At 40.1% G+C, this 26,752-nt stretch overlaps 1 protein-coding gene across 13 annotated transcripts in view; it reads right to left on the reverse strand.

Moving 5' to 3' along the window:
- Positions 1-2,937: 2,937 nt before the first annotated feature.
- PLEKHA5 (pleckstrin homology domain containing A5) overlaps positions 2,938-26,752 on the reverse strand; it is a 313,047-nt gene continuing 289,232 nt past the window's right edge. For 10 of the 13 annotated variants that reach the window (XM_075005058.1, XM_075005049.1, XM_075005033.1 and 7 more), the window contains 7 exons: positions 25,498-25,613; positions 18,029-18,235; positions 17,095-17,250; positions 15,945-16,069; positions 13,407-13,549; positions 11,832-11,916; positions 2,938-3,784 (listed from right to left, as the gene is read on the reverse strand). In XM_075005058.1, coding sequence (XP_074861159.1) covers positions 3,766-3,784; positions 11,832-11,916; positions 13,407-13,549; positions 15,945-16,069; positions 17,095-17,250; positions 18,029-18,235; positions 25,498-25,613 — 851 coding nt within the window. In that variant the 3' untranslated portion in view covers positions 2,938-3,765. Of the gene's footprint in view, positions 3,785-11,811; positions 11,917-13,406; positions 13,550-15,944; positions 16,070-17,094; positions 17,251-18,028; positions 18,236-25,497; positions 25,614-26,752 lie in introns of those variants that run through there. The other 3 variants (XM_075004976.1, XM_075004985.1, XR_012646953.1) reach the window with 3 other exon arrangements.

Raw genomic sequence — 26,752 nt, forward strand, 5'->3', positions numbered from 1 at the left:
TCGCCTAGTGGAATTAACATCTTACTTTCAGCTTGATTAATGCACATTAATTTAGGCAAGATGAAAAAAAGTGTTCGAAAAATAGCATTTTTGTCAGATTCCCTTATGATTAAAAATGAATGTTAATTAGAATGGAAAGCTTCCCTTGCCTTCAAGACACTGAATAAGAGTTGGGTTTTAACTGCTGGATGATCTCTCTAGTTTCTGAGCTGGCCTAGACCAGTTCACACAAGAAATTCTCAGGACATAAAGTACAGCCTTTTTAGTGATGTTACTTTATTCAAGAACTTGAAAGGACCACATTCGTTAGTCTTCCTGGAACAATGCAAGTGGCAAACAAAAGCTCCCGATGGAAGGAGATGTAATTGGTTTGGAAGAGCATGAACATCTGTAGAGCATGTGTCTGCCATATATCCCTAAAAGAGCCTGCTTTTGAGGAAAAAAGCACACTATGTACAAATGTCAGCATAGTAGCCAATGAAGCAATCAATCAAATTTTAAAAAATAACCTAAATGCAGACTTAAAATATAGCCATTTTCAAGCTGACAGTCTAGGGATTCACTCATTTGTGGTGAGTATTTCAAAAGCATGACCAGTGGGAGGAGAGTTAAAAGGTAAGTGCAACAAAGAGAAATTTTGTTGAGATAGGAGAAAGTAACAGCTGCTTTTCTAATCAACAAAGCAAAACTAAGCAATTTACTTTTCCAAATACAATTGAAAATAGTTTTAAACACCCAATTGTACTTCAAATCTTCGGTGCACATGCCAAGAAAATTCTGGGGCTTTACATACCTTTGCTGGTTAAAAGGATATGATTATTTGCTAACAGCTTTGTCAGCAGAAGCTACTGTAGACCATTATATTTGCCAATTTAGCTTATTTTGCTTAGAGAATAATTATCAGATTTACAGGCAAGTGGACTTTTTGCTGCTATAAAATGTTTCTTTAGTATGAGAGTGACCTGTTACAGCTCTTCAGCAAACCCTTTAAGTGAAGACAAGGCTTAAGGTTTCAGATCACTAATCCTGTTCTTTGTTTTGCTAGTGCCAAGACAACAGCTCTACATGCCTTTCCCTTTCCTCACTGCTGCTCTACATTTAAACAGCCACAGAACTTGGTGCACTATTTAACACCACAAACACAAGCAAAACCCTTATTTTGGACCACGAATGGGCAAGATCCGACCTGTGTGTCAAATCCAGCTTTCCAAGCCTTTTAATCTGGTCCGCAGCCTGCTCCCGTGGAATGCAGCAGCACCACTCAAGGCAGCAGTGGTTCTCTGCTGCTAGGGGAGGGGGTATGGGGGGGCGGACAGTGGGAGCTGAGAGATTTTTGCTGGGGGAGGGGCAGTGCATGAAACCTCCCCTCCACAGTGCAGAGAGCCACATGGAACATCCTGTCCCTTTGAGCAACCAGGATGCTTCTGGCTGGGAGCTGCTTAGGTAAGAGCCTCCTGGCGAGAGCACCCCAACTCCACCCCTTCCAGTATCCCAAACCCACTCCCAGACACTTCACCCCCTCCTACATTCCTCCCCACCAGAATCCCCCGAGGTGATATCATACCATCTCCCAAACCACGAACCTCAGTACCCCACCCCAGTTCACATTCCTTCATCCAAACTCCCTCACAGACCCCGTAAGCTCTCCTGCAGCCCAGATCCCTACTCTGAACTCCATTCTGCACCCAACCTCCATCCCAGGCCCCATACTGCCTCCACAGAAAAGTGTGGCCCTTGACCACTTACCAAAATCTTGGAGTGCCCCCCATCAAAAATTATTGTCCACCTGTTAGACCCTTAAGCATGTGCTGCACCATTGGGAATGTAACAACTCTTATGTGGATGTGACACAAGATACTGGACAAACAGGTAATTCAGGCAGAACTGGAACAGCATCTTCAGCACACATTGCTCTTCTGTTTTAAACATAGCTCTGACTTGCCTGAGAAGTGAAAAACGCTCCTGCTCTTTTGAAAAGAAAGAATTCAGCAGTTTGCAGTCTAGAGTCAAATGATTTCCAACCTACTTTTCATTATGTTTTTCTAAAAAATGCACAAAATCAGTTTCTACTCACATTAGTTGAGACATCCGTGGGCAATGCACTGAAACGGGTAGCGTGTGTGAGAAGACGACATACAGGACAAATCATTATGTTTTCTTTTTGGTTCCTGGAAGATTATGTGTAAATGCTAGAACCCTGAGGAATCTTCTCATTCCCCTCCTTAGCCGTCTCATACATGCTGTTCACTAATACATTGTTGCTTTTGAATAAATTTAATCCTCTCAATACTCTGATGAGAGAAACAATTTTACATACAGAAGCAAAAAGCTACTGACTTAACCAAAGGTCACAAGGGAAAGTGTGGGAGAGGCAAGAACTGAACTCACATAATTTCCTCAAGTGCTAGCCACAAGGCTGTCTTTTTGCTCTGTGCTGTGTACACCACTCCCACCAGCTGAGAAAGGTAGAATCCCTCAGGAGTCTACCAGTGCTGCTTTTGTTAGGTGACGTAACTCAGGCCATGTCTATGCTGCCACTTATGTTGGCAGAATTTATGTTGCTCAAATTTATGTCTCTAATCTGCATGACATAGGTTTTGACATCATAAGTGGAAGTGTGCACTTGCTGGAGGATGGAGGGGTATTATGTGGACAGGGAAGTTCTTTCCCATAGGCCTGGGAGCAGCAACTTGAGACACCTTACAGCAGTACAGCTGTGCCAGTAAATTCTAGTGTAGAGAGAGCCTCAGTTTTTAGCCACTGGGTAAATCTTCTAGTTATTATTTTGTGTGATCTGCATATTGCAGACCATAAAACTACCTCCAACAATCCTGTAATAGGCCCAAAACCCTTGTTAAGATGTGCTTCCCACACAAAGAGGATGAGTACACGGTGTCATCTGCTTGCTGGAAGAAATACTACCCACACCACTTAAGAACATCAACATTTATTCAACATGATAAAAAAGAAATGAGATATGAACATTTGCATTTGAATAGTAAGTGGCTTTTTATACTTACATTAGATGTGCTCATTGTATAATATATACACAATGAACATAATTACATTTGTACACAAACTAAGTACTGGAACTGGAAACCCGCTTATTGCTGTACACACCCTATATAACAACAAAGTAAGAGCCCAGTACCTCAAAATACCTACACTTCATTTTGTTTAAGAAAAAGTAAGCACAGACATTCATGTATATGTTGATAACAGAGTGGCAGTAACTGCTGATGCTGCAACCTGACTAAGAAATAATTACAGCAGAAACAGGACATCCTTTACTCAGCAATAATAAAAATGGCACATTTTAAATATATATTAAAATTTACAAATCAAATGCAAAATACACTAGTGTTTAAAAAGTGTAAAACAAGGCTTAGTAGTGATATGTAGAAGAAATCGATCTGTTATGTACCTAAAAAACAAAAATGCAAACTTAAATGATTTCATAATTAAAAACATTAAATTCTGTAAATCATCATCAACTGAAGTTCTGACTTTCGGCTGCATACTAAAAAGAATATTTATGTGCATGGAAATCATAGCAGCAAGCTGGTATTGGAAGAACAATCTTCAGATTGTTGAGTGTACATATTGGCCATTTAAAGCTGTCTTGGAATAAACGTTTTCCAGGAAGTGATAAAACGATGCTTTGTGGCCAAAAGCATCAGAACTATGAATTTCATAGATTTAAAATATACTCTACAATATCTTCTCATATTTCCATAGGTCCATACTGTTCAGCCATGAATCGTTTCAAGAAAATCTGTTAGAGCTGAAAGACAGACAAGAGTCAAGTTACTTGTACTTTAAACAAAGAACTATTAAGTACCTTTTAGGATTAGGAGTGGTGGGGAATTTTGACCTTGCTGTAGCTGTTCATAAAATAAATTCTATGATATTAAAAATGATTTAAGAAAAATTAATTTCCATAGCCTTTTTTAGGTATTAAAGCTATTTTGATGGTAATGCAGAAATACATTGAAACAGGGTTTTTTGTTTTGTTTTGTTTTGTTTTGAACAAAGAGCCATTTTAGGGTTTTTACTGTCACCCTCAAAGTAACTTAAGTTCTTCCCAGGTAAAATTAATAGCAAAGTCCCTAAATGCAGTACCAAAGGATGAGCAAGGTTAGAAACGGAACAGTACTCCCTATTTGCCATGATGTAATGCAGTGTTTTGGATGAAAGATTCTAAATTTCATCATCACTCTATTAAACTGTGTATCAGCATGCTTAAGATTTAATAATGTACTTGTGACATAGTTACAAAATGTCCTTGTGATGCCAGAAGATACCATATAGAAAAAGTAACATATGAATAAGCTCTTTCCTTCGTCTTGTGCTAATGCCATTTCCTTTCCCAAATACAGCTACCACTGTGTGCTATGTTAAGTGAATGTAAAAGCTGTACACAGATATTACTGTAGCATCCACCAAGATCCATCATGCATCTCCCAGATTATCTCAAACACAGGCCTTTACATTAGAATGTACCCCTCAACTTTTAAATCCGCTCTACTGCGAAGGATTTCTTACTCTGTAGTTTGCACACCACTGGGTATGTAAGTTCCTGCTCTAAAAAAATTAAACTTATCACACAACAGAAAACTTTGTTCGTAGTCTGGTATGCTTGCTATTGTGTGCGGGAAATTACAGCTCTTGCACTAATTGTAGACAACAGCAAATGCTCCTCAATTTCAATAGACATTTTAAATGCACTAGGCAGTGATTAAGAAAGTTGTCTGATCAACAGCTGCAGAATGACTCACAGTCAGAGAAGTGTAACGTGGGCAACAACAGTGCAGGCCACCACACACAGTGCTTCATTATATTTCAACTAAAACTAGTCAGGAATTTTTTGACAAAACTTTTTTTTTAGTCGGAAAACAACAGTTTAATGAAACAAAGTTTGTGCGGAAACCTATTCTTTTCAGTGGAGATTGAGGGAGAAGAGGCCCACTCCAGAACAGTCAAACAGAGTAGTTAGTGCATTCTTCTGGGATGCACAAAACCCTGGTTCAAGCCACTGCTCCAAATCATGCATGGCAGGGACCTGAGCCTTTATATAAGTCTGCCTTTAATTTTTTTGGAAAAGAAAAGCAGAAGAACTTTCCGAAGGGCTAGGTCTCATTGCAACATAGAACAAAAATCAAATTCCAAAATATTTTGAGACGTGGAATTCTTGTTTTCCAATTCTAGCCTATGTCCAGATATGAAACCAGCTATACAGTGTCCATTCAGTACTAGATCTTGATGAGATTGCTAACCAGTGTGTCTAGTGCTGATTTGATGTATACACTAGGAAATGGACTAATGCCTCCAAATAAACTCAGAAATTGAACAGAGAGAAACTATTTCTAGGCTCTGGTATCCTTGGCATCATTAAAACCAGGCAACTAGTGATGACAAGCCCATTTTAGAATTATTGTCCAAGAAGTACATTACTTCGTTATCAGCAATTCATTGTTACTTGTGCAAGCATTGTATCTAAGGTGGAAATATTAGGGACACATCACTAGCTTTACATATGCATCACTGTGTAGGATGCTGGGGTTGCTGCAATTGGCCAGGGAGCCAAGTGTCCTGTCTGTGGGAGAGGCATATGATTTAGGGTGGGAGACTAGAAGATGGATCAACAGATTGAGGTAAAACTTGTACACAAACTCTGTGGAGGAGTTTTCACACTGAGCAGAGGGGAGAGCAGGGAACAGCTACCAGGAAGATAAGCTTACTGGATAGGTAGGCCAGGCAACGTGGCCAGAGGCTTACATGGCAGTCAGGTGAATGCAGACAGCACGCAGTTAAGATTCCAAGGGGTGTGTGGAGTTAGGACTGGTGGGAAACAGTTTCAGGCAATCAGAAACCAGGTAGTTGTAGGGTGGGTAAATACTGACTGACTGTCCATGGGGGGTGGGGGGTGGAAAGGAGAGGTAAAGGGAAGGAAGGCACTAGAACCACAGGTGGATGCAGATAGAGCCATGCCTGAAACCTGAGCTCTAAGAGGTAAGAATGGAGACACACAGGGGAAGGTGAGGGGTCAACACTGTGCCGAGGTGGTAAAGCATGTCCATTTTGTGAAGCAGCATGTCCACAGACTCCTGTTCCATGTGTGTGAGAATATAATGGATGGGTGATGAACAGGCCCAGGCTCCATCAAAAAACCGGCCATCAGTGTGGGCTGGCTCAGGTTCGGGGGGTCTATTCTGCCATGGTCCTGGGTGAGATCTGAACAGTCAATATGGGAGAAGCATATACAAACACCCAAATACTGATATATTTTTACATTGACTGAATAACTACATGCTTCATTAAAGTTTAGTACCTCCCATCAAGGGACTGTTATTTTAACATTACAGCATACACAATGAGAGAGGTGAAGGCCACATGGGGCACATAACAACTTAAGGTGGCCAAGTAGGTCAACAGAAACTACTGCTGGAAACTTTCTAGCTCTGGCACATGGCGGGCATGTGCACCAGAGTTTGGAATACCTATAGGGACCATCGCTTAATGAGTGCCAGGCTGTTCCCCTTCAGGACAGATTGATCCATGTGGGAGAAGCTAATACAGTTATAACCAGTACAGCCTAGCTACAATCAATCCAGCAATCTGAAAATATGTAAAAGAAAGAGGTTAGTAGGGTTTTGTCCGCCCTACTGAGAGGCCCAGAATATCTACACACCTCCCTGCAACATGTTTATACACACACAATTGGATTTGTACACAAACTCTCAATGTATTCTGAAAGTGAAGATTTTTAATTTATGCTTGAAACAAAATTAAACTGAATGTGCCTTGCTTTACTATATGTGAAGATAGCAACAAAGGCCACATGTGATTTTTTTTTTTAATGGACAGAGGAGCTTAACACCATTTCACTGTAATACAGATAATACTTATTTCTGCCTATTACTAATACAAGAAAGTAACATTGCATGCAATAATTATGACTTCATTAAAAAAAACACACACACACACACACACACACACACACAGAGGAGTGCCCTAGGAAGTAGATTATGCATTTTCAAACTTCACTATGGAAACCTTTTTTAAAAACTGAGAAAGTTCTTTCCTAGTTATATGGCCTTTGACAGCTTACAGGACCAATGAAAAAAGACTTTTTGATAGTCTTCTCTTGAAGGCTTAATTTAAGGTTGTCATATAAAAAAGAGAACACCCCTGAGAAGGAACATATCTGTATCAGCATCCTCCAGTTCATCTTATATTAATTTGCTATGCAGGTTAAATCTCTCTTGTCTGGCACCCTCAGGAGATGACCACTGCCAGATGAGAGAATTTGCCAGACAATGGAGTCCAATATTTCCTAGCACATTACCAACACTTCCACTGCTTACTGGGCTCTTAGAAGACATTTAGTAGTAAATTACAGCTAAATAACAGCATAGAACACTGAGAACCAGGATTAGTGGCTGTAAACAAATATTATGGGACCACAGGAAACTTGGCTACACCCAGGATAAGCAGTCATCTGGCTAACTAAAATCATGTTGGATTATGAATGCTGCCTGTTGAGAAATTTCTGGATTAGAGAAGTTCATCCTGTAGTGTATATAGTACATGACAACAGCGTTGAGTGGGTAGATACTGATACAGATACACTCTCTCTCAGGGATGTCCTCTTCTTTTGAAAGGTCAGATATGGAAACCCTATTTGATTAAAAAGGTAACCCTTGACAATGTACAAGTTTTGACTGATTTAAGTGCTGGTAAAAAGGGTAAAATAGTCCAAGCTGTATCCCTTAGTTTTTAAAACATCTGTATAAATAAACCTATTTCCATTCACATTCATCAAACAGGAAATCACAGGCCCACACAGAAATGTAGGACTAAAAGGGATGTTGATAAGTCACGTAGCCCAATCTCTCGCACTGAAGTGAGAATATGTATGATCTAGACCATCCACGACCAATGTTGTCTCAACTGTTCTTTAAAACATCCAGGCTACACCTACCCTAGCCAAAAACTTCGAAATGGCCATGCAAACGTCCATTTCTAAATTTACTAATGGAGCGCTGAAACACACATTCAGCGCCTCATTAGTATGCGGGCAGGCGCGGCACTTCGAAATTGATGTGGCTCTCCGCCGCGTAGCTCGTCCAGATGGGGCTCCTTTTCGAAGGGGCTCCAGCTGCTTCAAAGTCCCCTTATTCCTATGAGCAGATGGGAATAAGGGGACTTCGAAGTAGCTGGGGTCCTTTCGAAAAGGAGCCCCGTCTGAATGAGCCGCACAGCGATGAGCTGCATCAATTTTGAAGTGCCGCGGCCACCTGCATGCTAATGAGGCGCTGAATATGTATTTCAGCGCTCCATTAGTAAACTTCAAAATGGCCATTTGCATGCCCATTTTGAAGTTTTTGGCTAGTATAGACACGGCCCCAATGACAGAGATTCTGCAACCTCCCTAAGTAATTTCTTCCATTGCTTAACTACCCTGACTAGGAAGTTTTTCCTAATGTCCAAACTTAATCTCCCTTGCTGAAATTTAAGCCCACTGCTCTATATACCTGTTCTCGACTGACAAAGAGTTTACCACACTTCCCTCTATAGCAGTCTTTTGCGTACTTCAAGACTTAGGGCCCTCCTTAGCTTCTTCTCCAGACTAAAACAACCCATTTTTTTCTGTAGGTCACATTTTCTAGACTTTTAATCATTTTGTTCCTCTCCCCCAGACTTGACCCAATTAATCCACATCTTTCCTGAGATGAGGTTTGCAGAACTGGGCACAGTACTCCAGCTGATGCATGACTGGTGAGCTGAGTGGAAGACTCAGAAGGGCAGCCATGTCAGTCTGTAGCTTCACAAAAAAAAAGCAGTCCTGTAGCACCTTAAAAACTAACAAATTTATTTACTAGGAAATGACCTTTCGTGGGACAGACCCACTTTGAGTGGAAGAGTTACTGCTCATATTTTTCTTACAGCGCTTGTAGTAATACAACCCAGAATGACTCTTGTATTTTTGAAACATTTTTACATTGTTTACTCCCATTTAGTTGTGATAAACTCAAACCCCCTAAAGCGATTCCACAATACTTCCTCCTAGGCAGTCATCTCCCATTTTGTATTTCTGGAACTGATTATTCCTTCCTTAGTGTAACATTCTGCATTTGTTCATCCTATTTCAGAACATTTCTCCAGTTTGTCAAGATCATTTTGAATTCTAATTCAAGAACTTGCAACCCCTCCCAGCCTGTTATTCTGCACAAACTTTATACATGTACTCAGTCTGCCATTATCTAAATCAGTTATGAGGCTATTGAACAGTACAGGACCCTGGTTCCAGAACAGATCCCTGTAACAAAAAATAACTCAGCTTGACAGAGAACTATTGATAACTACTCTGAATATGCTCTTCCAACCACTTGTGCACCTTCCTAGCATGCAGGTTCACTTTAGGCTGTATTTCTCTAGTTTGCATATGAGATGGTCATAAAGCCTTATTAAAGCTGATCACATCTATTTGCTGAACCTTATCCCAAAGCCTTGTCACCTTGTCAAAGAAGGGTATTAGTTTGGTTTAACATTTGTCCTTCATAAATTTATGTTGCATACATGACTTACCACCTTACTGTCTTCTAGATGGTTATAAATAGACTCTGTTCCATCAGCTATATAAGATAATGTGATACCTATCTGTATCACATGTATCATAATGAACCATCATATCACGCTGGAAAGAAAGAGTATTTCCTCTGACCAAACTAATGATTTCTACTTTGGTTCTTCCAAGAAATTACTATTTACAGATAGGCAAAGGGGCCAAGTACAGATCTTTGGTTCTTTAAAAAAAAGCCATCAAATTCTATGCACACAGGTAATCTAACTGCATTTTACTGATGATATCCTCTCCCATTATCCTTTTCTCTCCTAGTATTTGTCATATCACTCTTATTTGTCAAATTAATAATTGTCTCTTTGGGAATATATGGTATGTACAGTTCATAGTTCAACTATGATCCTGACTAAACCCTACAGCACCCAAATACTGATATATTTTACCTTGACTGAATAGCTACACGTTTCACTGAAGTTTAGTATCTCCCATCAAGGGACTGTTATTCTAACATTACAGCATACACAATGGGTTCATTAGTCCTTTCCACCTCTAACCTATACTACCTTATCTAGCCACTGTATGGTTCACATGGATGTAAGAAACAGTTATTTTAATTTGAAATATGATGCAGACGCAAATTCAGCTTAGGTGTGTGCATGTGACCAGTACACCAGACCCAGAGAATTCTGCCTAGCAGTACTTGTAGAAGGGGAATAGTCATGCCTCATTGCCAGAGCTCCTCTCCTGGCTGTCTGAGGCAGCGCAGCCCTGAACCCATTCAATGTCTTCTCACAGAGTGCCCAAAGAATAGGCTCCAATGCAAAGGTGGGTTGTGGAATACACATCTGCGTCACATCTTGAAGAACCATAGTTACAGTAACTAACCATGTCTTATTTTAGCAGATACAGCCATGTATTCCACTTAGGTGGCTCACAAGCAATACCACTCAGGAGGACGGCTCAGAGTCCACCTAAACAGACACCACCTGATCCTTCCTATGATCTGTATGTGATACAAACAGGCTAGATGAAGCATGTAACAATATATCCCTGTCTAGGCAGAAGGCTACATATCACCTGACATCTGATGTGTGGAGAAGCTGCTCTTCCAGATATGAATGTGTCTTGAAAGAACACAGGTACATACACTACCTGGCAAAAGTGAAGCTAAGATATCACTTCAGATAAAATTTTTGGGTGTGGTCATAAAGTCTTTAGAGAACAGTATACAGTAAACCCTCAAGTTATGCAGGGGTTGCGTTCCTGCAACACCCCACACCACTGAAATTTTTGCACAACTTGAGAGAAGACGGGAACCAGACTCTGCCTGCTTCCTGGCTCCCCTGGGCTTTCAGGGGTGGGGAGAGGTGGGGAAGCTGGGAACAAGTGACAGCCTGGTTCCAGTCTCCTTGCCACCTGCGGGATGGAAAAATGACCAGCTCATGATTGGTCAGTTTCCTGGGTCTTGCCAGTTTAGGGGAGCTTGAAACCAGGCTGCCGCTTGGTTCCGAGATCCTGGCAGGAACTAAGAAGTTGACCAGACATGAGCTGGTCAGTTTCCTGGGTCCCACAACTGGTGAAGAGATGGGAACCAGGCTGGCTCTGTTAGCTGGCTCCCTGCTCCCCACCCCACAGGCTGGGGACTTCCAGCCACGGGGTATCCCCTCCTCCCCTCCACAATACTCCCCTCCACACACTCCCTCTTGCATAAATGCAAGATACGTGTGTTTTGAATGTGTGCATTTTGAGGGATTACTGTATATGCAGTCTCTGATGGCAGAGCCTCCTACAAACAGACTCTCCTTGTGGATGCTACTGCAAACAAAAGTGAAAAGGGACAAGTTGGCAGGGGCATCAGAGAACAGTTAGAGGTTAGGAACCACACAGACATCTGACTCCAGCAATGAATGGTAAGAAGGAACTAATGGGGCTTAGGGGAGTATGATCTTATATAGCCAAAAGAGCAGCTATGGGAATAAGGGGTGAGTAGTGACCCTCAAAGGCAAAATTCTCTAGCTCCAGTGCGCTAGGCATGCACACATCCCAGTTGAACATGAAGATGCACCTACTCAAAGAATCAATACAGTCCTGTTTAGGTTGCTTGTTTGTTCAATATATACATCTCAACTGTCTTTACCCTCCTTAATAAAATTGTCCATGTGTGTTTCTCAAAGAAAACTAAGGCAGACCTGGAAAAATAGCATGACTGTGAAAAGCAGACGTACATTTCTGAGACTATACACACATGAAATGTGATCCTTCTGTGAGCTGTGGTTGTGTTGATGGAGCTGGGGATGGTGTGTACTCTGATGAAGAAGGCAGACTTTTTCCTGGAATGACACACAAGAAGGTTATAGTGTCACACAATACAAGAGAGACAGGACTGCTTTTTAATGAATAGACACAACCCCCAAAATTATACTCGGCAGCTAAGAATAACTAGACCTTCCTTACAATGTCTATTGTCATCACAAAGGATCTTTCCTAGTCTTGACCTGAACTAAATACTCATGGGCTGCGTCTACACTACCACCTTCCTTCGAAGGAAGGATGCTAATCAGGGTGTTGGGAGTTTACTTCATAAAATTAGGGTAATTAGGGTGTTGTTACTTCATTAAGCAAATTCCATTCCCCCCCCCCACCCCATGGAAACTCCGAAGTTTTAAACTTCAAAGTACTGGCACACGTCTAGCTGCAGCGCACCCGCTGGTACTTCAAAGTGCTGAAGCAATTTCGTAGTCCCCTTCCTCCTCAAAATTTTGAGGAGCAAGGGAACTTCAAACTTGCCCCAGCACTTCGATGTACCAGTGGGTAAGCCGCAGCTAGACGTGTACCAGTACTTCGAAGTTTAAAACTTGGGAGTTGCCGTGGGGGGTTGGAATTTGCTTAATAAAATGCTGCCTATGCACGGCAGCACTTCATTAGTAAACTCCCAACACCCTAATTACCTTCCTTCCTTTGAAGGAAGGTGTAGTGTAGACAAGCCCACAGAGAGGGCTGTCATTTACCTTATTCATCTGTCCTTATATAACAACATTTGCACTTCCTTATTCTTCCATGGCACCAAAAAAACAAACACAGGCCACCTCAAATACTGATCATTCTATTTGCCCATTTCATAAGTATTTTGGCCTTTTTCCAGTACCCTGATCTTCCAGCAAGGTGCACCATTAAGGTACTCACAACCACTCCATCTTTGCCACTGATTGCATCCCTCCTGGCTTTTGGAGACACACAAAAACCAATTATTGTGCTGACTAATAATCTAATAATTAGGCTGGAAACTATCTTGTGCTTATGTGGCCCTCATCACTGCAGTATCAATGCTCTAATCAAGGAGCTCATACTTGCAAAGGTCAGGAAAGGGGATCAACAACAGGAAAGTGTGTGCTTAGAATTGATGCTGTTGATGAAATGACAAATGGGAGAAAGTCATGGAGCTGACTGGAACAAGTAGCAAGGAGACAGGAAGTACTGTGAATATGTACAGAGGAATGGTGAGAGTTTCCAACAGGCAGATAGCGAACAATTCACTCCAGTCAAGAAAAACTTCACGGAACCCCCTCTCATCTTTCAACTCAGTGTCTCCAAAAGACACTTAAACCTCTGAAAACTGTATTTTTGAGTTATCCACTGTGTAATTGTCCGGTGTCCATCCTTCGCCACCAGATGAAAAAACATACATGCCAGATCCATATTAGTTTAATTTTTGCATAGAAAAATCTGAAGAGCATCAGAAAACAAATCAGATGGTGCATTATAGATGTAAAATGTAATCCAAATTCAGATTTCAGTGTAACTGACAGTCTCTGTTCCTTACCTGCAGTTTGATTTTCTCTTGAAGATTGTACTGCTAACTCAGAAGAAGAAATAACCCCTTCTTGCTCTGGAACACTGTCTGCTTCACTCTCTTTTGGATTGGTTTCATGTCTGTGTTTTGGAACTGGAGCCTCACTCTGCAGACTAATGTAAAAAAGTTGCTGTTTTTAGACCTTGTTTAATTTAGTTTCAGGTCTTAAACATATTTGTGCGTGACTGGAACCTTAAGCAAACCCCCACCCACAATTTACAAGATTGTGTTTATATAAATATATATTTCTGGAACATATAATATGTTGAAGTCCTGAATGAAAGAAAATGCGTTTCAATCTTACAAAATTAATTTTAGAGTAAAAAGAACTTTAAGCTGGGATCTATACACTTTTCTTTTTCATACTCACACATTGAAAGAGATACCAAATTCAAGGTCACAGAGAAGAGGCACTGTGGCATGAGAATGTAATGGCCATGTGAGAGGGCCTCATTCTACATTACCAGTAAGACCCCTCCATTCAGCTTCCAGTCAGGCAAAAACTACTTATGAGGTGTACCAATGCTCCATTATTACCTTCACTCTGAAATCATGCATCTAAAGGAAACCCTCCAAGGTGAAGTAACACCCTAAAGTCAGTGGTTCTCAATAACAGGTACATGTACTTTTGGAGGATACGGAGGTCTTCCGGGGAATAGATAGCACATCAAGATATATGACACGTTTTACAATAGGCTACATATAAAGCACCAGTGAAGTCAGTACAAACTAAATTTTCATACAATGACTTGTGTATACTGCTCTATATACTATACACTGAAATATAAATACAATATTTATGTTCCCAGAGATTTATTTTATAATTATAGGATAAAAATGAGGAAGTGAGCACTTTCAGTAACAGGGTGCTGTGACACTTTCATACTTTTAGGTCTGATTTTGTAAGGAACAGTGTTTAAGTGTGGTGAAACTTAGGGTACACAAAACAAATCAGACTCATGAAAAGTATATGGTAGTCTGGAAAGATTGAGAACTGTCCCAGCGATCAAACAAACCCACACTGCTCCTGAGCTGATAGGTTCCATACACAGTTCAATGGACTTCCATAAGAACTCGCCCTTGGAACCTTCAAATGCGGCTCTTATGAGGAATCTTATGGAAAGCTTTGGGGAGGCAAGGAAAGCTATGAACCCCACTCCTGAAATAGCACTACTGACTAGATCTTTCGTGCAAAAGCAAACCAAAGATTACATATGTCCATGGATGAACATGTGCTCACAAGCATATTTGAAACTTTCCACATATTAGTTCTGAGTAAAAACAGGAACATGTGGGGGGGAGGGAACAACCTAACCCAGAAATTAGTCTATGTAGAGTATTACTGTTAAGCTGAAGATACTTCACAATTACTTTTTATTTCTTTGGCTCAGAATCTGATCTAAGAACCAGTGTTGATCAAGTTCCCTTCTTGTTATTAGTACATGGTGGGTGAACTCAGTGAATTCCTGGTTTCAGTAAATGGGTAGAAATGAGTCAGTGCTACAAATAACACAAGTTTGGTGTGAACAGAAAGAAAAACTAAGTTGCATTCAGAATGTGTTACATTTTTAAAACTTCCTTCTATAGCTGTGCTGTGTTATTCTGAGATGTGAAGTTTGTGTTGGAGCCCCTAAGTAGGATCCCCACAATTTGTCTGGAAGTAGGAGATGAGGGTTGAGGAGAAACATCTTGATTATTTTAGTTCTCTCAGTATCTGCAAAGAGACAATCTAAGAGTGAAACTAATGAGCAGAATAACTTAGGATAATATTCTTCATCCCTGAAGAATTTATTTCCATTAATTACAAAGTTTAAAGCCCATCTGTAAATAGTTCATGGCCTGATTTTATACCAAACTCTAACAGTGAACGCTGGACTGGGTCAAACGTGTTATTTCTTTGACACAGGTTGAACCTCTCTCATTAAGTGCGTTCACGACCTGACTGACCAGTGTCAGACTAGAGAATGTGCCAGACTCCGGGAACTCAATATTGTCTAGCAGCATTAATGACATGTCCACTGCTTACTGGGCTCTTAGAAGACATTTGAGGTAAAATACAGCTAAGTAACAGCACACAAAACTCTGAGAACCAGGACTGATGGTTGCAAACAAACTTGATGGGACCACGGGAAACTTGGCTGAATCCACGATAACTAAATAATGCCAGATTATGGTATTTGCCAGATGAAAGAGTTCCAGATTAGAGAGGTTCAACCTGTATTATGCAATTAAAATCTTAACACAAAAACTACCTTGTAATTAACTGTCGCTGCTCAAATAAAATATTTTTCCATTTTCATACCACCTAACCATTCATATTCTTTACACTTTTTATAGGCAAAATAAAGATGTAACATATTTGCATGCCACCCCGTAATATCTGCAATTACCCTTTAGAGTTGCGTAGAACAGGAAATCAAGCTTACAAAGATGATAAACTAAAATATTCACTATTAAACTGTAATTAACTGCTGGATTAATTTTATATGCATTTGTTATGTTCATTACCTGGTATCAACATTTTGTGCTTTTCTGAACTCCTTTCGTTTTTCCACTCCTTCTTCAGCATTCCCGTCTTCTGAATCAGCAACAACACATGTTTCTACTAATTGTAGGTCATCACTTCTTGTCAACTTGAAAAAGAAAAGTTGAGAAGTTCTCAGAAAAATCTGTAAATACATTCTGTGAGCATATGCTGAACAGCGGGCAAGAACCAATTTTCAGGAAGTAAGCTGTCAGAGCCGAAGCTGGCCTCGGTTAAACAGATATAACTAAAGAATTATGTTTATGTAATTTACATCAATATCATTACCTGGAGAATTATACAGGAGGAAATGTGCAGAATTTGGTCTAATGAATTCTGAGAGTGATCTAGAATGATCAGGGAACTATTTAGAATCTGGATTGCAATTTCCTTTTTGTTCTCACACTTCCACCACCACTCAAAGTTAATACCATGCACAGCTGCTTCAACAGATTTCTTATTGTGAATGCTTTAGAAGTTCTGATTAGATATAGCCATTCTATGTGTGAAGTAGCATTCAATTCAATAGCCTCAAGTATTCAAAAGCTAGAAAACAGGCTGCAAGTAAAAGGTGTTTTTAAAAAAAGATGTTCAGTTGGTTTTAATAGCTTGATTTTATATTACTTCTCTGTGGAAACTTGATAAGCAAAATGGTAAAAATAAAAGAAGAAATGAAAAGGCAGCAGCAAAAGAAAAAAGTGAATTATGAAAGAATATGCTTAAAAAGAAATTCTGCATAGTAGATTCACAAGTGTTCAATTATAAGGAGGCAAGCACCTTCAGTTCCACCACTAAATTATCAAAAACAGGGTAAAACTGGGTGTGATGCAAAATAAATCTGACACAAGTACCATTTTGATGATCATCACAAGTAATTATTGCCCAACTGCATTTTGTGTAAATTGTCTCTCCTCCTATATTATTTCACATGCTAGCTGCAAAATCAAAGTGGCCCTGACTTAAGGAGGAAATCGTAAGTCACAAAATGCACAGGCAGGCTGAAGGTAAGTTCCATCTGGAAAGGTTTCTGAACCGGGCTTGTGATGGTACTTACAAATGTACTTAGTATTTATGGGCTTTATGGAAAAAGTTGCTTTTGGGGTGGGTCTGAACACGCTAAATATAGCTTAGTACCTTTTTAGTAAAATCTACATTCTGCTCTTCTGATCCAGCATTTAGTTGTGTTATTTGTTCTGCTGGAACTTCATGGTTTTGTTCCAGCTCATTCTTGCTTACAGCACTCTCTAATTCCTTAATGTTACTCGACACCGTATCGTCCTTTCGTCGATTCTGTCAAACAAATGTGACATATAGAAATACTTGCAATAAAAACCCATTAGTATTACAGCATGCTTTTTTCTACTGCTATGCTGAGACTTCCATTATGGACCTCTCAAACATCAGTAAAAGGTTAATAAAAAAAATTACTATTTGATCTCAACCCCAAAGTTTACTGTCCCATTTCGTCATGTATTTAACAAGTTACCACAATGAAAAATCTTATTTTCATGCAAAAGTTAGGAATTAAAATAGCTTTTGAAACCTTAACTTTAAATTTCCTGACTTCTGTGTACTTAAAACATCTAATGATAAGAAGTCAGGAAGAATTTGCTGCTTACAGCAGATAGCCATCCATACATTTGATAATTACATAAAACAGAAGAAGCTGGAAATAATTCTTCCATTTAGGCTGCCTAACCTTTCCTATTATGAAAAAAATCTTGCAACCTTTTTTACATTATCTTTTTTGAGAAGTGTGCTAACACCTGCATTGTTTGCAGTAGGCCTTCAAAATTTGGCAATCTGAAGCTAGAACAGTGCCTTTTCTTTTACCTCAGGAAAATCCAGTTAGGTCTAGCTGAGTTATAAATGGTAGTTATTTCCCTCTCTCCTGTTCGTATCACTAAGGAAAAACTTGGCAGCCTGCAATAAATTGCCTTTCTGAAATGCAAGGCCTATGCTGCTACCAAACCAGAAGCATCTGACTTTGCAATTGCAATAACTTTCCCCCCCACACAATAAGATTTTCTTTTTGCTCTAGCACATGCACGAAGAAACTTCGGCATACCTGAGCAAATTTAAATGGATTATCCCTGATAAAGTTGCTTTGTGTTGGAGACAGATCTGAAAAGCCAACAATATTTAGGCCCTTTTTCTTTTCTCTCAGACAAGCTTGTTGGTGTCTCTTTATTCTTTCCATCTGCTCCTCCACAGTCATTCGAGGTCGAGTGTTTTCCGCCAGACATAACTGCTCCACTGCACTTCTTGGCCTTTCCTTAAAAGAAAGAAGCATACTTTTTAAAGGAATACTTTTTGAAGCAATGTTGCGAACATGTAACATGGGTGTTCATGTAAAAGAAGCTTTTATTGCACATCCGCATTAGCCTAACTCTGGTATTTCCTATTTTTAGAATGGTCAATACGTCAAATACCAGCCGAAGTTTTAGGGACAGGATTGATCTACACTGGAAAATTATAATCATGCCAAACCACACATGTTGCTGGATCAGAGAGTGCTGGATTAGAGAGCTTCAACCTGAGAATATGTCTTCATGTCAAACATGGCTCACCACTCCAGAAAGACAAGGACTGACGTTTTACACGTCAGTTGTTTTTGGTTATTGACGGGGTTAACACACGTAGCTGCCGTTATTCTTCATTTGCCAGTCCCCATTAGAAACACTAGTTGCAGCTGTGCAGCATCTTGTGAAGATGTGCTAGGCTGAAGGCATAAGCACTCCACTTGTGGACAGCACTTAGGTTGTTGTAAATTGCTGAGGGATGTGGCTTGCCACACCTCAGAGAGATGTAAGTTATATTAAACTTATGCAATATTGTAGACCTGCCTTGAGTAAATAAGAGCTGGTCAGTTAATAAGGAGCAGTTACTATGACCAGGTGATATGGCATTCAACTTCATTATCATTTATGTCATTGTAGCACTGGAGAGTCTCAGTCACTGCCAGTATGAACAAAATAAAACATGACAGTCTTTGCCTACGCTGCACATTTAACACTGCAGTTTTCAAGTTAGAATAAGCTGGGAAGTGAGTGTACAATTTTTAAATGGTGCCCCCTATGGTTTTAGTTGCATTTTCCAAACAAAATAAAACAGCTATCTAAACAGTTTATCCAAAGTTGTTTCACCTAATAAAGTGACTATATGAGAACATTTATGTGTATTATATATATGTATGAGAACATATATGAGAGCCTGTCCAAGCTCAAGACGTCATCATTGGACACGACAGACTACCTACAATACAAAATGAGAACATTACCGAAACAATAAATTACGAGGACAGCATAAAATGTCAGTGACAGCACAGCTGTGAGATTTTGAAAAAAACTGTAGAGAGTAAGGAATAAAAAGGTGTAAGAATTCAAATCAATATTTTAATAATAATGGGATACACATATAGATTTGAAAATACTGTAACTTAGATCCTCAGTCCTATAACTGGATCCTGGTGGGTAGAGATAGGAGTCCATGCAGAGCCAGATGCAAGTTTGGAGACCTTAATGTCTTGGATTCTTTAAAAAGTGGCCAGTAAAAATAGCTCTCATAACTAATTATTACATCACAATGCAGAATCATCCTAATGGAGGATGTTGACTTACGGAGTTCATTATCACTAGTGACCAGACTGATCACAAAACTTGCCATTTTTATGGTGACCTTGTTTTTTTACATACTTTTTCCTAAGTTGCAGAATGACCAGAGAGATGTGTATTGGGACACAAATGTGTTGGTGTTTTCCTTTTCTGAGGCCTGTTCCTCTTTTATCAAGGGCTATGATTTACTCCTGAATACATGAAATGGTACCTTGATCTTATAGCAACAGCTGCTTTAAAATGAATATATTTATAGTAATGTCTGATGATTTCAGTAAATAATATTCTATTGTATTGGGAAAGAAAAATTTAGCTTTGCAGTCATTCTTTAACTGAAATTAACTGTGTTTTCAAACAATTTCTTGAAGAATTTTTTTCCTGCTGATCATATACAAGAGTCAAAATGGTACCTGCACTCCATCTGTTTGAACAATTTGAATAACACATAAGTATTTGTAAAGAACATATCAGCTGTGTCTACACTAGCAAGTTCTTTCAAAAGATCCCATGGAGTATCTACGCACAAAAAGCATTATTTCAAAAGTAAATTGAAAGAAAGAGGCACTCCTTTCAAAAGCATCTTCCACTCCCATTTCAGGAAGAATGCCTTCTTTTGAAAGCTTCTGTAGAAAGAAAATGTGTGTAGACACTCCGTAGGCCCATCTTTAGAAAGGGCAGCCCTAAGGGCTCCTGATTTTTCGCTTCCTGGCCCATTTTTTCAGAAGAGCTAGGGCTATGTGGACGCTCTCTTTACAAAGAGCACACCACTCTTTTGATCTGCTTTTCTGTGTGTAGACACAATCCTTCAAAAGAAGTTCTTTTGGAAGAGATCTTCCAGGAGCCTTCTTTCAAAAGATCTCAGGAGTATACATGTTGCCTCCACGTTTACAAGCAAGATTATCACAACATAAAAAATAAGATGTTCTGTTGCAATTGAAGTTGTTCGCAGTATGAGACCAGAAATGAGATAATTTAGTATCTAAGTCTACTTGCCCTCTGTGGAGAGAAACACTACAGTCCTTATTTATTTCAAATCCACATCAGAAGATTGTCTCACAGCTGGATATATGACTTTATGCAACAGTGGCCCAAGGCTTATATATTCATTGTGCATCAAGTCAGGACTCTACTTCAGAGCCTTACATTGCACATGCTGAATTAGATGTGAATCAAGGTCTTGCTGTTTTTCACTTTACTGACCAACAAATTTCCAGGAAAATGTTAGAAAAGCCACAAGGTTATGAGGTCTTCTATTAAAAGAACCAATATCTGATCCTGCTTCTTGAGATAGAGGATTCCTGCAAAATTATATGCTGTTACCAAATAGTATTTCTATAAGAAATGACTCTCTTTTACATCATACACATCTCACGCCTGACTTGTGTCTTGTCTATTTGGTCCAGTCAAAGAGAGGGTTTACTCACCTTGTGTAGCAATTGAAGTTTTTCAATATGGTTGTCCCTGTACGTTTCACTTTAAGTGTCCATGCAACCTCTGCTTATAATTGCAGATTTGTGGTAGCAATGCCCATTTAGGTTGTGCACATGCCATCACTGACTCGGGGTTACACAGTGCTGCTTGACCAACGTCCCTCAGCTTCATCTCTACTATAGAGAATCTATGCGAAACTTCAAAGAAGAAGGGAGCAGTGAGGCCACTGGAACACCCACAGGGACAACCATCTTGAAGAATCTTAGGCCAGGTCTACACTAGGAGAAAATAATCAATTTCAGATACCCAACTCCAGCTATGAGGATTGTGTAGCTGGAATTGACATACATTAAATTGAATTTAGCCACCGTCCCCACAGCAGGAGGTCAATGGGAGAAACTCTTCTGTTGAATTCCCTTACTCCTCATGTATGTGAGCAGTACTGGGTTGATGGCAGCGCCCTGATTTTTCCATTGAGCACAGCCCCACTAGGTGCGGCTAAACTGAACCCTGGCAGATCGCCAGGATGACAATCTTCCAGTAAGTATAGATGTGCCCTTAGTTACTGCAAAGGAATATCCTTTGGGTGCACCACTTTATGTGGCTGTCAAGCAGTGCCCCTCAGTGGAAAGGAGGGGCTCTGGAATTGTGTTATTGATGGTGAATAAAATCACAAGTCCACATTCAGTGTCTGATGATGATGCCACTCTATAGCACAGTACTTTGTGAGCGTGCAGGCTGATGCCCAAGTCGCTGCTCTAGAAATGTCCATAATGGGAACACTTGAGAAAAGCTATGGATGCTGAAACTGCTCTGGTAGTGTGGTTGGAGATTCCCAGTGGTTGAGAGGAAAGGGAGCAGTAACCTTGAGTAGGAATTTGGGGTTGGCTTTAAGGTAACACTATCTTTGAAGTAGCACATGGGGGACAGTAGGGCATCCACTCCCCCCTGCCCACCTTCTGGTGGAAGTGATGGCGTTGAGGAAAGCCATTTTCACAGATAACTTCTCTATGAAGTCACTACAAAACTTTTCTTAGATTGACCATCTTCTTCCAAGTTAGAAAACCATGTTAAACCCTTTCTACTCCATTCTGCATTGGTACCAGTTCCCCTGCATGCAGGTGTATGAGGTTTACTTCCTGTTGCAGTAGGTACTCATGAGAGCAGTTCCTGGGTAGGATGGAGATAAAGTGGATGGAATATTCTTTTGGATAATTTCTAAAGCCCGTTCGTCTGTAGTAATGGCATTCAAGACTGAGCAAGACGGTGACAGGTGATTGCCAAATGGTCTGTTTCCAGCATTAGAGCACGTGGTTGTCTTGAGCCCCTTGACCAGACCTTCAAAATTGCTGTTTCATGATGGATGATTGGGATGCTGAAGGTTGGTTTTGATTTTGTCAGCATCTGGTTTGTCTTTGTTTGTGGCATTGGTAATATTGCCCATGCTTTTGCATATGCAGTACTGATTAGAATTTCTGGGTAGAATACCAGTCATTTCTTTGCATTTGAAGGTGTGTAGATAAGTGATTTTAATGCTTCCTTTCAGTCCTTAATGAGATTGAGGGACTGATCTGTTTTGGCCATGAATAATGAGACATGCCATGATGCCTGGTATGTGACCACAGATGATGTGATGAACAAGCAGCTGTTTCTGCACAGTCAAGCGAGGCCTGCAGCACTGTCTTGGCAATGAGATGGCTTTTGGAAATACTAACATTGAACTTTTCCTTTTGCTCCTCAATAAATTCTGACACTTCGAAAAAATGTTGTGAGGATATTTGAACAGTAGGGCCTCATAATTAGCTATACAAAATGGTAGAGTGGAAGGTAAATATGTCTCGTAGCAGAAGAGGTCTAACTTTTTCCAGTCTCTGTCATTTTGTCATTTTGCAGAATCCTCCTGCACCAGGATGTGTTCCCTCTCCCCTGCTCTGGAAAGATGGGGTACACAGGCAGGTGTTCCGCTCTTTACCCCCTCCACTCCTTTGCTCTGCACAACTAGCAGAAGGGTCCAAGGAATGGCTGTAAGATGGACAAAGGTGTAGGGGAAGAGGCTCCTGAACTCATGCTGCTGTGCTAAACTGCTAATCACCTGCACAGCATGTGTGGTATCAGCACTTCATCCTGATCACCATCACTAGAGGGAGGAAGCTGACCTAAGTGGAGGGCTCAGGAAGCTTTATATTGATCAAGCTGGAGTGCCATTGGTACCAAGGAGCAGAGATTTGGAGGCAGAGGAAACCAGAAAGTCTGTATATCCTCAGGAACTAGTGAGGCATTGTGAAAGTCAGTACGGCTGTCAGTCGTGCTGGTGGTACAGCAGTGAGAGTATAAGTCACTGGTGCTGAGGATCTTGTGCTGTGCTGTGCAAGTACCACAAGTGCCATCATCATGCCATTCAGTGCCAAGCACCTTTTTGGTTCTGTGGATACTGAGATGGCGGGTTTTACTTTGTCCTGTGACGCACCGTTCAAGCTTGCCCACTTAGGGCCTTTCGCTCTCTTGAAAACCTGTGGTACTGGAAGGTCCTGGTGTCTCTGGGGTCCAGCATGCCATCAAAGCAGACTTCTTTTTAACCAATTCTCAGTGCATGGAAGCTTTCAGTAGCCTTTTGGGGGCAAAGGGTCTTTCATAGTGGCTGCTGATCTGGAGTGGTCCTCAACTTGGTGTCTGAGAGCATTCTCAGAGATTTTTCAGTCATATGGTAGAAGATTCCTAGCTTTTCTTGTTCTGGTTGTGAGAATACAGCAGTGTAAAAACATTTGATGAATGTGTGTCTTACCAAGACAGGACATGTACTATGCATGTCCATAAGAGACAGGGACTGACAAGTCTGGAAGTCAGGCAGCACTTGAATTCCAGAGAGGTTCTGTACCAAATATGAAGGGAACAGTAACACTAGGGGAGCCTAAACTTATCTTCCTACTGAGGTGAATAAGGGAGGTCTTTAAAATAAAGTATAAAAGGTAACAATAATAAACTAAGTATAATATAAACTATCTTCTCTAAAGCTAAACGTGGCCACTGTTAACTGCTCTAGCTCAAGCCAAAGGAGACTGAATAGGAACTGAAGAACACTATCACACAGCACTGAGTAACTGTCTGGAGCAGCATGAGATGGCGATGATGCATGTGAGAGCCAATGGTATACAGCCACCACAAATCTCCGATTTCAAGCACAGGGCGCATAGAAACAAAGTGGAGCAGAAGGGGACAGGGACAGAAAGCAACTGAACAGATACATGGTGCTCTGAAAGTGCTGGGAGGGAATAGGAAGATTAAGAAGTGTGGGTGCCAGTGCCCCAATGTACGAGAGGTGCATCGGGGAAGAGGATGCACAACAGGGAATGCGAAGGCTGCAGGTGGAACCCCAGTGGGCCACATGCTGCAGGTTGCCCACCACTGTCAATTAGGCAGCCAACTGAGATGAAGGATGGCCGCTCCTGCAGCCTGCTCTTTAGTCGTGGTTGCCTTAAATTCTATAAATGAATACAACTAGACAACTTAACTGCAAGACAGTGTTCAGCACCATTTCTGAAACTGCATTTAAAGGTTTTAAGCTGTTTTCTGAATGGTTCTGAATATGGTTCATCTGGTTCTATGATTACAGTTAAAGTGCAATTAGTAGAAATATTTTTTCCCATACTGACAAGGTTGAAGACGGTAACATTGTCATGTGCACTGATCTCCCAAACATACATGCGTATGCCACGAAAGATCACAGAAAGTCTGGGTAAGGTCATTTCAAAAGTGGTAATAATCTCTTCTCTGAATTCACATTTTTATTCTCTTGCCTCTGCCTCCTAAAATGCTTTATGTTTTCAATTCTGTCTTCTACCCCACCCCCCATCTATCCCTTCTTCCTGCCTTAAGTCATTCTCCTTTTTTTCCTTCATCCCACACTGTCTGATTTTTCATCTGATAATCGCAGGAAGTGCAGTATTCTGCACTGTACCCTCAAGTGTTTCAGATGTCTGAACTCCCATTTTGGGATTGGGAAAAAAATCAATTTTACCAACAGTGGTTGATAATTTGCTGTCCTTTTGCCCAACAAGAAGAAAGGCATTTTGAAATACCAAGCCTAAAAGGCAGGATGTTATGTCCTTTAATTCAATGCTGGGTATGAGCCACTGGCACTAGATTCAATACCTAGTTCAGCAAAATATATTGGCAAGTATGAGAAAAATCAAAGAGCCTGATTTTAAACCCTCATTTGTTCAGTAGCTTTAGCGTCCAACATTTAGCACTTTACTAATTCAAATGTAAAGAAGTTGACAGGGGTTCTAGCACAAATACATTTTAAAATACTATAATTCTTTACTTATGAACTGAGCGTACTAAGGTAATACATCTTATTATGTTTTTTTAAGCCAGTGGAATATTTTATTTAAAGCAAAGGAAAGAAAGCTTTTGAAGTAACTAAAGGGCCAGAAATAAAACTTGGAAAACAAACACACTGATGTAAATCCAAATGCTTGGAAATTGTATATACCATTCTTAGATCTATCTTCTTGTTTTTCCGTAAAGTGACATAAGAGGCTATTGTTGAAGATTCTGGAGTTGGTGATTTGGTTCTGGGAGGCACAACTCCAACAGGAAAATGTGAACCTGAAAAGTAATAAAAATATCTTAAATGTTATGCAAAATGGCATATACAATATTATATTATTTCCCACAGATAACAGGTCAGGATGTAAAGTCACTAACTGAGAAGCTACCAATCTTGTATTTCCCATAGAAGTCATTATATCTAACTAGAAGAGCTGCAGGTTTTTTCCAAAGTGAATAAACCCAGTCAAACTGAAATCTAGTCAGTATTTAACCTGTTTGTCAAATGTGACCAAAGGATTTAAAAAAAAAAACAAGCAAGCAACAAAAAGAACTAGGCTTGTTCCTGTTTTGCTTCTTCATGATACATAAAGAAAGCCAAAAAGAGTTGTTTGGGCTTTCATAATTTTTTTCCCCTTGCAAATATCTGGAATGTCATGTGCAGTTTTCTTTGGTTTGGTTGGAAGAGCTCTTGTAGATCGCAGTGGATAACTACCATTTAACTGGAGGGGGAAGACTCATGTTTAACTAAGGCTTCCTTTCTCCAAAATAATGATTAGTCACAGAAGAGTTTTTTAAAATTATTATTCGTTAAAAAAAATATAAAGAGAGAGAGAGAGAGAGACTAGACAGGACCTGAACTTGTACTGCACAAAGAATGCTGAGCATCTGCCCAACTCAGACATTTCAAGAAACCCTTCTGGCCTTCTTTAGTCATCAAAGTGTAAAACAAAGGGCACAAGCCTCTTTTCTTCTCCTTTGCAGATTATCGACCTCCAATTTTTAGAGATCTACAAATCTCAAACTCCCTTTTTAAAGATTTTTTTTCTTTCTTGGTACATGTAGGACAAATGAAAAGAAAATAAATGACAGAGGGAAACAATAACTAGTGCTGTGAAGTGCACAAAAAAAAGAAAGAAATGAAATGTCCTCTTCCAATCTCTTCTGCTCTGGCAGTACAGTGTGGCTCAAGCCATCTTGAGTCTTGTCTGTGTGACAAGGCAATGCACACTACTATATTATTCTCTAACACACACAAAGATGTTGCACGTTAGGGTGTTAGAGAATCTGCAAACGAGAAGAAAAAAGGGCTTGTGCCCTTTGTTTTACACTATGATACAAAAAACAAAGCTTATATAGCTATAGTAATATACTTTTTAAAAGTTATAAATAATTGTAACAGATGTACACAAGGTACA

This window comes from Carettochelys insculpta, chromosome 1 (assembly GCF_033958435.1).
Source record: "Carettochelys insculpta isolate YL-2023 chromosome 1, ASM3395843v1, whole genome shotgun sequence".
NCBI classification, from domain to species: Eukaryota; Metazoa; Chordata; order Testudines; family Carettochelyidae; genus Carettochelys; species Carettochelys insculpta.